The following is a 12,046-nucleotide window of genomic DNA, read 5'->3' as shown; positions in this document are numbered from 1 at the left end:
AAAATAGAAAGTAAACATGATTTAGGCCTATTCAGCTACCTAAATATGCCATGTTGTTGTGTGTTATTTACTGGCCATATAATTGCATAATTTATAAGTATTGCCGCGTGGGGCTACTGTGGTGATCATGTAACCTAATGAATCACACTTTTTACAGTATTTGGGACCACGGACTGTAGGCCTTATGTTGGGAATTTTGACTGTTGTATTAGTGAATTCCACTCTACTGTATATGTAGGCTTGTTATAGCTATTTGTGTTGCACAACCCCGTCACGCAGAGGATATATCCATATCAATAAATGAGACAAAAGTGTTGGCTATAACCTGTCCTGAGGGAAATAGCAAAGGGGTCCCAAATGGTCAAGACTATCTATAACCTATTATTATTGCCAGATCTGTTTTTACTAACAGCCACTGTACATCCTTCAACTATTTAGTGAAAACATTATTTAGAGGGTATATTTAGAGGCCTGTGAGCTAGGGTCTCTTTTTAAGGCGAGCCCTATAATTTAAAAAAACATTATTTTCTAAAATTATTCCATAAGACACCAGTACCCAGCACCGAGCCACCAGCTTGTCCCAGAGGTAAATAAATCAAAAATAATTTCAGACTTTACTCTGATCCCCATTCCCCTCTTCTGTTGTCCTTTTTCTTCCTCTCCTCATCATGCACACTGCTCCCCAGACACTCCTAATTTCCCCCTCTTATCATCCTCTCCACAGGGTCCTGGCACCTATAGCTGGTTTCATGGATGAACTCTCACCAAAACTTGTAAATAAGAATTAGTTCTTAACTGACTTGCCTAGTTAAATAAAGTTTCAATAAAAATAAAATACAAAAATGAGAGGTAATGAGAATGTCATATTTGGTCGACAAAAACGCCATACCATTTTTGGGAATCATATTCCAAAAGTCAGCCAAGTCTGAAGTTTTATTGGCGAATAACAACCAACTGAAATGTGTCTTCCGCATTTAACCCGACCCCTCTCAATCAGAGAGGTGCGGGGGGCTGCCTTAATTAACATCCCGGGGAACAGTGGGTAAACTTTTTTTTAACCCTTTTGTCCCCAATTGGTAGTTACAGTCTTGTCCCATCGTTGCAACTCCTGTACGAACTTGGGAGAGGCAAAGGTCAAGAGCCATGAATCCTCTGAAACACGACCCAGTCAAGCCGCGCAATTGTGTGCCGCCTCATGGGTCTCCCGGTCGCGTCCGGCTGCGACACAGCTCGTGATCGAACCCGGATCTGTAGTGACGCCTCTAGCACTGCGATGCAGTGCCTTAGACTTCTGTGCCACTCGTGAGGCCCCCTAACCCTGAATTTCTAATAAAATAATTCCCTACAAACCTCACTACTCCCCCCCCCCACCCCCCCCCCCCCCCCCCCCCCCCCACCCAAAAGACAACCCACTCCCCATTCCCGTCCAACCTCGCTGACCCTATCAAACTACCTCTCCCTTTATACATCATCGAGTTCACAAAATAATATGTTGAACCGTTTCCTCTACCATACATCCATTACACATTCCAGTACCATGTTTCCCTATCAATCTTAAGGATGGATTCAATCCCGTATGCCCTAATCTCATCCTACACAACATAACCTCCCTTCTGTTCCCATTACATGAAACCATCTCCTGTACACATTTCCTTGTATTATAAAAATGTCTACCCTTACTACTTTCATCCCATTGTCTAACCCATTTTCCCGGAATCTGTACCTGTATATCCACAATATTTATTCCACTGCTCTTTTTGCTATTATATCTACTATATCATTTACATAAACACCTTTATGAGCCGGAATCCAACAGAACTGAATTTCAATACCATTTCTTTGTAACCCCATTATTTCCAGCCGAACATATTACTACATATTACTGGTTGCTCCTCCTCTATCCATTGCAATCCAACAATTAATCGAACCATTTCTGTTGAATATACAGATAAATCACTAGTTAGTCTTTTGCATAGATCCACATCCAACTCAGGAATAAATACACCTGCTCCTGTCTTCCCATTCATGGAATCCTTTGAACCATCTGTATACACTGCAAGACAAGAATAAAATGTTTGAACATATTGATCCACTACATTATCTTCACACCACTGTTTCTTTTTCGTCTATCAGGCTAAGATCAACATGTGGTGTTGTATAGAACCACAGTGGCACATTTCCTATTGCCACAGATGGCCCTATAACAACATCTCTGAGTCCATATTCATCAACCCTTTTTCCAATCTCTGGGCCAAAACCCTTCTTTTGATATCGTTCATAATCCCAACAGTCTTCCAATACTGTCCGTGTAGGATGATCTACCGTACTAGCCTTCAGTCTTGCCCAGTATGCCAGGACTAGCTTAACTCCAAGGGAAAGTCTCCCCAGTATCTCCTTGTAAAGCCTCAACCAGTGTAGTTTTAAAATGCACCATCGCACATCCTGAGTGCCCTCACTTGCATCATATCAAGGTGCAACAGCGATGTAAAAGCTGCAGAACCACATACAAAGCACCTGTAATCTACGGACGATCTCATCAAAGTACAATAAATATTCAGTAAAGATTGCCTATCTGCCCCCCAATCATGACCAACTATTGTCCTCATAAGTTTTAATACTTTCTTACATTTAATACATGTCTCAATACATGTAATATGATGTCTCACGTAAGCTTCATCAAACCATAGCCCCAAATACGTAAGTTCTGTTACTCTTTCCATTCGTTCTCCATATAATTGAACACTGACATCTTCCTTAATCTTTTTGTTAGCGAACAACATACATGTATGGCAAGATTTAGATAAAGATAACTTGAAACCCCATGAAAAGGACCATTCCTCCACTGCTACAACAGCACCTTGCATTTTCTCTATTGCATAAGAAATATTCCTTCCCCTTTTCCAAATGGCACCATCATCTGCATATAAGGCCGCCCCTATATCCTGTCCAATATCCCCAAAGATATCATCACTCATCATCGTGAATAAGATGGGACTAATATCAGTACCCTGTGGAGTTCCATTTTCCACATTCTCTTGATAACTCCAATCCCACCCTTACCTGGAAGCTTCAGTCAAGCAAGAAATCCATAATCCAGTTGTACATTCTCCCACTAATACCCATTCCATTCCATTTAATCTGTAGACATTCCCTCCACATTGTATCATTTACTTTTCAATGTCAAAATATACTATTGACATCAATTCCTTCATTGCCAAATCTTTGGTCACCTCAGTACTAACTGTAACTAATTCATCAAGGGTAGTCCTTCCTTTTCTGAATCCACTCTGGTATGGACTTAATAGACTCCTATGTTCCAGATAATAAATCCATCTTCCTACAATCAACTTTTCCATTGATGTACAGAGATTTGATGTAAGTGCAAAAATTTCTTCCAATGTAATTGTCAACCAGTTTCTCTATATCACTGACATCTGATCAATCTTTCCTTTTGTCTACCAAGGTTAGCTCAACAACCGGATCTGGGAGTAACCATGGAGGAACATCCCCTATCACCACAGAAGGGCCAACCTCCAACTCCTTAAAACCATTCTCATCAGCAAGCTTCCCAACTGTCCAACCAAAACCACTGCCTTGTCTACTAGTATATTCCCAATAGTAATCTAGAACAGTAGCAGTGGGATGCTCAACCTCACAGCCTTTCAACTAGAGGTCGACCGATTATGATTTTTCAACGCCGATACCGATACCGATTATTGGAGGACCAAAAAGGCTGATACCGATTAATCAGCCGATTTAAAAAGAAACATCTATGCTTAATAGTTCCACCCATCTGCCTAATAGTTCCACCCATCTGCTTAATAGTTCCACCCATCTGCTTAATAGTTCCACCCATCTGCTTAATAGTTCCACCCATCTGCCTAATAGTTCCACCCATCTGCCTAATAGTTCCACCCATCTGCCTAGTAGTCCCATCCATCTGCTTAATAGTTCCACCCATCTGCCTCATAGTTCCACCCATCTGCCTAATAGTTCCACCCATCTGCTTAATAGTTCCACCCATCTGCTTAATAGTTCCACCCATCTGCCTAATAGTTCCACCCATCTGCCTAATAGTTCCACCCATCTGCCTAATAGTTTCACTCATCTGCCTAATAGTTTCACTCATCTGCTTAACAGTTCCACCCATCTGCTTAATAGTTCCACCCATCTGCCTAATAGTTCCACCCATCTGCTTAATAGTTCCACCCATCTGCCTAATAGTTCCACCCATCTGCCTAATAGTTCCACCCATCTGCTTAATAGTTCCACCCATCTGCCTAATAGTTCCACCCATCTGCTTAATAGTTCCACCCATCTGCTTAATAGTTCCACCCATCTGCTTAATAGTTCCACCCATCTGCCTAATAGTTCCACCCATCTGCCTAATAGTTCCACCCATCTGCCTAATAGTTCCACCCATCTGCTAATAGTTCCACCCATCTGCTTAATAGTTCCACCCATCTGCCTAATAGTTCCACCCATCTGCCTAATAGTTCCACCCATCTGCCTAATAGTTCCACCCATCTGCCTAATAGTTCCACCCATCTGCTTAATAGTTCCACCCATCTGCTTAATAGTTCCACCCATCTGCCTAATAGTTCCACCCATCTGCCTAATAGTTCCACCCATCTGCCTAGTAGTCCCATCCATCTGCTTAATAGTACCACCCATCTGCCTCATAGTTCCACCCATCTGCCTAATAGATCCACCCATCTGCTTAATAGTTCCACCCATCTGCTTAATAGTTCCACCCATCTGCCTAATAGTTCCACCCATCTGCCTAGTAGTCCCATCCATCTGCTTAATAGTTCCACCCATCTGCTTAATAGTTCCACCCATCTGCCTAATAGTTCCACCCATCTGCCTAATAGTTTCACTCATCTGCCTAATAGTTTCACTCATCTGCTTAACAGTTCCACCCATCTGCTTAATAGTTCCACCCATCTGCCTAATAGTTCCACCCATCTGCTTAATAGTTCCACCCATCTGCCTAATAGTTCCACCCATCTGCCTAATAGTTCCACCCATATGCCTCATAGTTCCACCCATCTGCCTAATAGTTCCACCCATCTGCTTAATAGTTCCACCCATCTGCTTAATAGTTCCACCCATCTGCCTAATAGTTCCACCCATCTGCCTAATAGTTCCACCCATCTGCCTAATAGTTCCACCCATCTGCTTAATAGTTCCACCCATCTGCTTAATAGTTCCACCCATCTGCCTAATAGTTCCACCCATCTGCCTAATAGTTCCACCCATCTGCCTAATAGTTCCACCCATCTGCTTAATAGTTCCACCCTTCTGCTTAATAGTTACACCCTTCTGCCTTGCAGCCTCTGCATAAGAGACACTATGAGTGATTTTTGTATATTTGGGCCTCTCTAAGCCTCTTTCTGAACCTGGCATCCACCAAATGCTGCACTGTGTTCCCCCCCATAATTACAACATTTAACCTTGACATTGTTCCCACATTGCCCATAATCATGTTCCCCTCCACACTTGGCACATCTTTCTTTCCTTTGTACACAACCACATGTCCCATTCTTTGGTATTTAAAACACCTTAATGGAGGTGGAACAAACTCTAACAGTGAATGCCAGGAAGCCCATTTGTACTTTCTTAAGTAAAACCTCCTCAAACATTAATTGTGACAGGCTTTCACTTCTCTGTCCCTCTTTCTTACTGAACAGCATTTTGGCTTCAACCAATATGCCCCCTCTACATTTTATTTTATATCATCTATGGACATACAGTGCATTTAGAAAGTTGTCAGACCCCTTGACCTTTTCCACATTTTGTTACATGACAGCCTTATTCCAAAATAGATTCAATTGTAGACATAATACCCCATAATGACCTAGCAAAAACAGGTTTAAGTAAATTTTTGCAAATGTATAAAACATAAAAACTGAAATATGACATTTACATAAGTATTCAGACCCTTTACTTAGTAATTTGTTGAAGCACCTTTAGCAGCAATTATAGCCTCGAGTCTAATTGGTTTTGACACTACAAGCTTGGCACACCAGTATTTGGGGAGTTTCTCCCATTCTTATCTTCAGATCCTTTCAAGCTCTGTCAGGTTGGATGGTGACCGTTGCTGCACAGCTATTTTCAGGTCCGGGCTCTGGCTGGGCCACTCAAGAACATTCAGACTTGTCCCGAAGCCACCCCTGCATTGTCTTGGCTGTGTGCTTACGGTTGTTGTTCTGCTGGAAGGTGAACCTTCTGGAGCAGGTTTTCACCAAGGATCTCTCTGTACTTTGCTCCATTCAGCTTTCCCTCGATCCTGACTAGTCTCCCAGTCCCTGCCGCTGAAAAACATCCCCACACCATGACGCTTCCCTGTAGGGATGATGCCAGGTTTTCTGCAGACGTGACGCTTGGTATTCAGGCCAAAGGGTACAATATTGGTTTCATCAGACCAGAGGATCTTGTTTCTCATGGTCTGAAGGACCTTTAGGTGCCTTTTGTAAAACTCCAAGCGGGCTGTCATGTGCCTTTTACTGAGGAGGAGCTTCCGTCTGGCCACTCTACCATAAAGGCCTGATTGGTGGAGTGCTGCAGAGATGGTTGTCCTTCTGGAAGGTTCTCCCATCTCCACAGAGGAACTCTGGAGTTCTTTCAGAGTGACCATCTGGTTCTTGGTCACCTCCCTGATCAAGGTCCTTCTGCCCCGATTGCTCAGTTTTGCCAGGTGGCCAGCTCAAGGAAGAGTCTTGGTTGTTCCAAACTTCTTCTATTTAAGAATTATGGAGACCACTGTGTTCTTGGGGACCTTCAATGCTGCAGACATTTTTTGATACCCTTCCCCAGATCTGTGTCTCGACACAATCCTGTCGCTGAGCTCTACGGACAATTCCTTCAACTTCATGGCTTGGTTTTTGCTTTGACATACACTATCAACTGTGGGACCTTATACAGACAGGTGTGTGCCTTTCCAAATCATGTCCAATCAATTGAATTTACCACAGGTGGACTCCAATCAAGTTGAAGAAACATTTCAAGGATGATCAATGGAAACAGGATGCACCTGAGCTCCATTTCGAGTCTCATAACAAAGGGTCTGAATACTTATGCAAATAAGCTATTTCGGTTTCTTTATTTTTAATAAATTAGCAGAAATGTATTAAAACCTGTTTTCGATTAGTCATTATGTGGTATTGTGTGTAGATTGATGAGGGAAAAAAGGTAATATAATAAAAATTTTAATATGGTGTAACGTAACAAAATATGGAAAAAGTAAATGGGTCAGAATGCTTTCCGAATGCACTGTACATATCGGAGATGGGATTTCTGCCATTGAACTACAACTCCATAAAAGCAGTGCAATCCAGTTACCTCATTTCCGCCTCCCGGTATATCTGTTTGATGCGCCCTGAACAGGCCCTTTTCCGGCTTTGAGAAGTGTGGTGCAGAACGGCAGACACAAGTGAGTGGAAAATTTGTACAATTTTCAAGGCCAAAATTGCATGAAAACGCACAATGTCCAACTATCGTACGTGTAACATTGCTTGTTTGACTTTGAGTCGGAAGTAAATCCGTTTATAGTCCGAAGTCGTTTTTAAATCACCCGAGTGTTTTTACCGGCCTTCAGCCGGGGCAGATTAACTTCATGCTTACACGTGCGACACTGCTAGTTAGCTTCATATTTAGCGTCGTCCCGGGACCGTTGGCTAGCAGGTTAGCTAGCTCTTCGTGTGTTACTAACAGTGGCAGCCATCCCTTCCTGATGTTGATGGCTTTATCATGAATCATTTTCTCATGTCACCTAGCATTATGCTAACTAGTTGAGCCGTAATGTGGTTGTATCAATATCGTGATGTGGCAATTTTTACTGTTTTTGATTTCACCTTTATTTAACCAGGTAGACTAGTTGAGAACAAGTTCTCATTTACAACTGCGACCTGGTCAAGATAAAGCAAAGCAGTTCGACACAAACAACAGAGTTACACATGGAATAAACAAACACAGTGAATAATAGTCTATATACAGTGTGTACAAATAAGGGAGGGAGGCAATAAATGGGGCATAGTGTTGCAGTAATTACACTTTTGTAATATCATTGATTAGTGTGGGATACCATTATTACAAGGCCTTTGCCATGGAACTGGGGTAAGACATTGTGGTACCTTGACTCTCGTAATTAAATCCATCAATGTTACCTGACTAAATCTTCTGTTTTTCATCAGTGACTTCAGAGTCGTGGGAGACTGCCCCTGCAGTGGCTGAAACGCCAGAAATCAAGCTTTTCGGGAAATGGAGCACAGACGATGTTCAGATCAATGACATCTCCCTGCAGGTAGGGCATTTCAATGTTTGATTTGTGACTAGGCACTATAAAACATAATTGTTTTTTTGTGTGTAAGCGAGGCTAGAGTCACGCCTTTACAACCCTCATTGTCTTGGTGTGCTAGAGTGCTCGCAGAGTAAACTACTTTGCATATTCATTGGCTGTAGTCTCATGTGGCCCAGTCAATCACCAGCTCAGAAACATGAACATCGATGTATTCCCTGTTAACCTGGACATTGAAATGTAAGTTAATGTGAAGGGAATTAGTATTGATGCTTTTTCCTTCAACTCAGGATTACATTGCTGTGAAGGAGAAGTACGCTAAGTACCTACCACACTCTGGAGGCCGTTATGCTGCCAAGCGTTTCCGCAAGGCCCAGTGCCCCATTGTGGAACGTCTCACCAACTCTATGATGATGCATGGCCGCAACAACGGCAAGAAGCTGATGACCTGTCGCATTGTGAAGCACGCCTTCGAGATCATCCACTTGCTGACCGGGGAGGTACGTACCTTATTCAACTTTTTTTTTTGTCCCAAATGTCACCCCATCCCCCTTCATAGTGCACTGCTATGGTCCTTGGTCAAAAGTAGTGCGCTACATGGGGAATAGGGTCCCATTTGAAATGCGGACTTAGCCTTGAACTCCATGCCTGTCAGCCTCCCGCCACTATGCTGGTCTGTTTCAGTGACTGAGTATAATCCAGTGGAGGCTCAGATAGACCCAGCTCTAGGAAGCAGGGCTGCCTAAACAAATGGGCAACTCTGTGCCGAAAGGCCTGGAACAAACGCCACGTGGAAATTGTTCTGCTTTCTTACGTCCATGCCTACGTTACTGTTATCACTCTAATTTACTGGTCACCTCTATGTCCCATATGTCCTGTTAGGTTCTTATTTTTCAGAGTAAATAACCCACGGACTCTGAAGCTTTAACCAGTTTAATTCTGCCCAAAGGTCCTGTACAGCTGTAATCAGACAACCCAACATTTGTCCCATCCAGATATTTATATCTCACTTTAGACTCCCCTTCTCTCCAGTCCTTACATATTCCAGGCTCTACAGCAAGATAATAGAGGGTAACTGGATACCAAATGTTTATTACTCAAGAGAATCTGTCCTTACCACCTGACCTCAACCCCTCCATCTAATCCAGATGTCCATCTGTCTCCCCTCTATCAATATGTTGCTCTCCTCTTGTCACCAACACATTCCACAGCTTTGTCTTTCTACAGAGACCCAGTCTCTTTCACTCCTTAATATACTATGTGCCTGATCTATCATGTCTTTAATATCTCAATGTTCAAAATGTTGAATCCAACAGTACGCTCGGAGTGGAGTGTCTTTGCCTGTGAGATTTGTACCCCTGGATTCCAATATGGATTCCAGTACGGGTGTGGTGGTTGACTTTGTCTCTCCTCTGCCTTGTCCTCTCAGAACCCCCTGCAGGTGCTGGTCAATGCCATCATAAACAGCGGACCTCGTGAGGACTCCACCCGTATTGGTCGTGCTGGTACCGTTAGGAGGCAAGCTGTGGACGTGTCCCCTCTGCGTAGAGTCAACCAGGTAAAAGAGACTGCTGCCACATTCCTCTCCAACTCTGCCTGTTGCCACTTGGTTCACTGCCAAATCTAGGCTACATCACAAGTGAAGTTACAGGAATATAAAACTTTTTTGTACATTTCTCTTTTGTGCACACGAGGCTAGAGTCACGCCATTACAAACTCATTGTCCTGGTGTGCTAGAGTGCTCGTAGAGTAAAATCTTTGCCTATTCATTGGCTGTAGTCTCTTGTGACCCAGTCAATCACCAGCTCAGATACAGAACCTCCATTTTGACTTGTTTTGTTGTAAAGATTCACAACATAGTTTATTTATTCTGTTTATGGCTGCTCACTGTCTTGTCTCCTGTCTCAGGCGATCTGGCTACTTTGCACTGGAGCAAGAGAAGCTGCTTTCAGGAACATCAAGACTATCGCAGAGTGCCTTGCCGATGAGCTGATCAATGCAGCTAAGGTGAGACTTTTTGTTGAAGGTGTGGTTTCAATTGTGTTTCAGTACCATACAGATTTGGTTTTGAACAAGTTAATCAGATTTTTCACGTCTGCTGTTATGTTGGGAGGGTTTGTTCACCAGTGTTCATGTAAATTTCTTCGGGGTTGACCAGTGTGTTGATTGTGTTTTGTCAGGGTTCTTCTAACTCCTACGCCATCAAGAAGAAGGACGAGTTGGAGAGGGTCGCCAAGTCCAACCGTTAAAATTGTTCCTTTCTATAAAAAATAAATTGAGGATGAGGAATTGAGGAAATACATTTGAGGACTTCCATTGTTTTTTAAAAGTTGAATGTGGTATGTTTAACACTTATAAAGGCCTGAATACAGGACAGTTGAGGAATGAGTCAAAGGTTTTAAATTCATTTATTTGATAATCTACTAAATTACTTGAATATAAATTAAGGCAGCATCTTAGGTGCATACTATTGATTGGACTACTGAAGTAAAAGGTAAATGTCAGTGCTTTATCGCTAATGAGGACTTCGCAACACCACCTAAGTACTGTGACAAACAATGCCAGTTTATTTGAGTTATTGCCCTAAATATACAGTGGGGCAAAAAAGTATTTAGTCAGCCACCAATTGTGCAAGTTCTCCCACTTAAAAAGATGAGAGGCCTGTAATTTTTATCATAGGTACACTTGGACTATGACAGACAAAATGAGGAAAAACCCAGAAAATCATGTAGGATTTTTACTGATTTTATTTGCTAATTATGGTGGAAAATAAGTATGGTCAATAACAAAAGTTTATCTCAATAGTTTGTCATTGCCAACAAAGGGTATACATGAGGTCAAACGTTTTCTGTAAGTCTTCACAAGGTTTTCACACACTTGCTGGTGTTTTGGCCCATTCCTCCATGCAGATCTCCTTTAGAGCAGTGATGTTTTGGGGCTACTGCTGGGCAACAGACTTTGTACTCCCTCCAAAGATTTTCTATGGGGTTGATCTGGAGACTGGCTAGGCCACTCCAGGACCTTGAATTGCTTCTTACGAAGCCACTCCTTCGTTGCATGGGCGGTGTGTTTGGAATCATTGTCGTTCTGAAAGACCCAGCCATGTTTCATCTTCAATGCCCTTGCTGATGGAAGGAGGTTTTCACTCAAAATCTCACGATACATTGCCCCATTCTTTCCTTTACACGGATCAGTCGTCCTGGTCCCTTTGCAGAAAAACAGCCCCAAAGCATGATGTTTCCATCCCCATGCTTCACAGTAGGTATGGTGTTCTTTGGATGCAACTCAGCATTCTTTGTCCTCCCAACACGAGTTGAGTTTTTTTTAACCAAAAGTTATATTTTGGTGTCTCATGGTCAGATGACATTCTCCCAATCTTCTGGATCATCCAAATGCTCTCGAGCAAACTTTAGACGGGCCTGGACATGTACTGGCTTAAGCAGGGGGTCACGTTTGGCACTGCAGGATTTGAGTCCCTGGCGGCGTAGTTTGTTACTGATGGTAGGCTTTGTTACTTTGGTCCCAGCTCTCTGCAGGTCATTCACTAGGTCCCCCCGTGTGGTTCTGGGATTTTTGCACACCGTTCTTGTGATCATTTTGACCCCACAGGGTGAGATCTTGCGTGGAGCCCCAGATCGAGGGTGATTATCAGTGGTCTTGTATGACTTCCATTTCCTAATAATTGCTCCCACAGTTGATTTCTTCAAACCAAGCTGCTTACCTATTGCAGATTCAGTCTTCCTAGCC

At 42.8% G+C, this 12,046-nt stretch overlaps 1 protein-coding gene and 3 non-coding genes across 4 annotated transcripts; all 4 read left to right on the top strand.

Moving 5' to 3' along the window:
• The first annotated feature begins 7,307 nt into the window (after positions 1 to 7,307).
• On the top strand, positions 7,308 to 10,601 carry LOC109907657 (40S ribosomal protein S5). The gene is made up of 6 exons (XM_020505754.2): positions 7,308 to 7,435; positions 8,196 to 8,305; positions 8,590 to 8,799; positions 9,729 to 9,857; positions 10,208 to 10,306; positions 10,480 to 10,601. Coding segments are annotated over exons 1-6 (618 nt in total). The 5' UTR covers positions 7,308 to 7,434; the 3' UTR covers positions 10,549 to 10,601.
• On the top strand, positions 8,371 to 8,502 carry LOC116354544 (small nucleolar RNA SNORA3/SNORA45 family). The gene has a single exon (XR_004203880.1). It is a non-coding gene; the product is annotated as a small nucleolar RNA SNORA3/SNORA45 family (small nucleolar RNA).
• Positions 8,958 to 9,084, top strand: LOC116354540 (small nucleolar RNA SNORA65). Its single transcript, XR_004203876.1, has one exon. It is a non-coding gene; the product is annotated as a small nucleolar RNA SNORA65 (small nucleolar RNA).
• Positions 9,988 to 10,117, top strand: LOC116354545 (small nucleolar RNA SNORA3/SNORA45 family). Its single transcript, XR_004203881.1, has one exon. It is a non-coding gene; the product is annotated as a small nucleolar RNA SNORA3/SNORA45 family (small nucleolar RNA).
• Positions 10,602 to 12,046: the final 1,445 nt, after the last annotated feature.

Source organism: Oncorhynchus kisutch, linkage group LG17 (genome assembly GCF_002021735.2).
Source record: "Oncorhynchus kisutch isolate 150728-3 linkage group LG17, Okis_V2, whole genome shotgun sequence".
Classification (NCBI taxonomy): Eukaryota; Metazoa; Chordata; class Actinopteri; order Salmoniformes; family Salmonidae; genus Oncorhynchus; species Oncorhynchus kisutch.
Note: the sequence above shows the minus strand (reverse complement) of the source record. Positions and strands in the feature narration are given on the sequence as shown.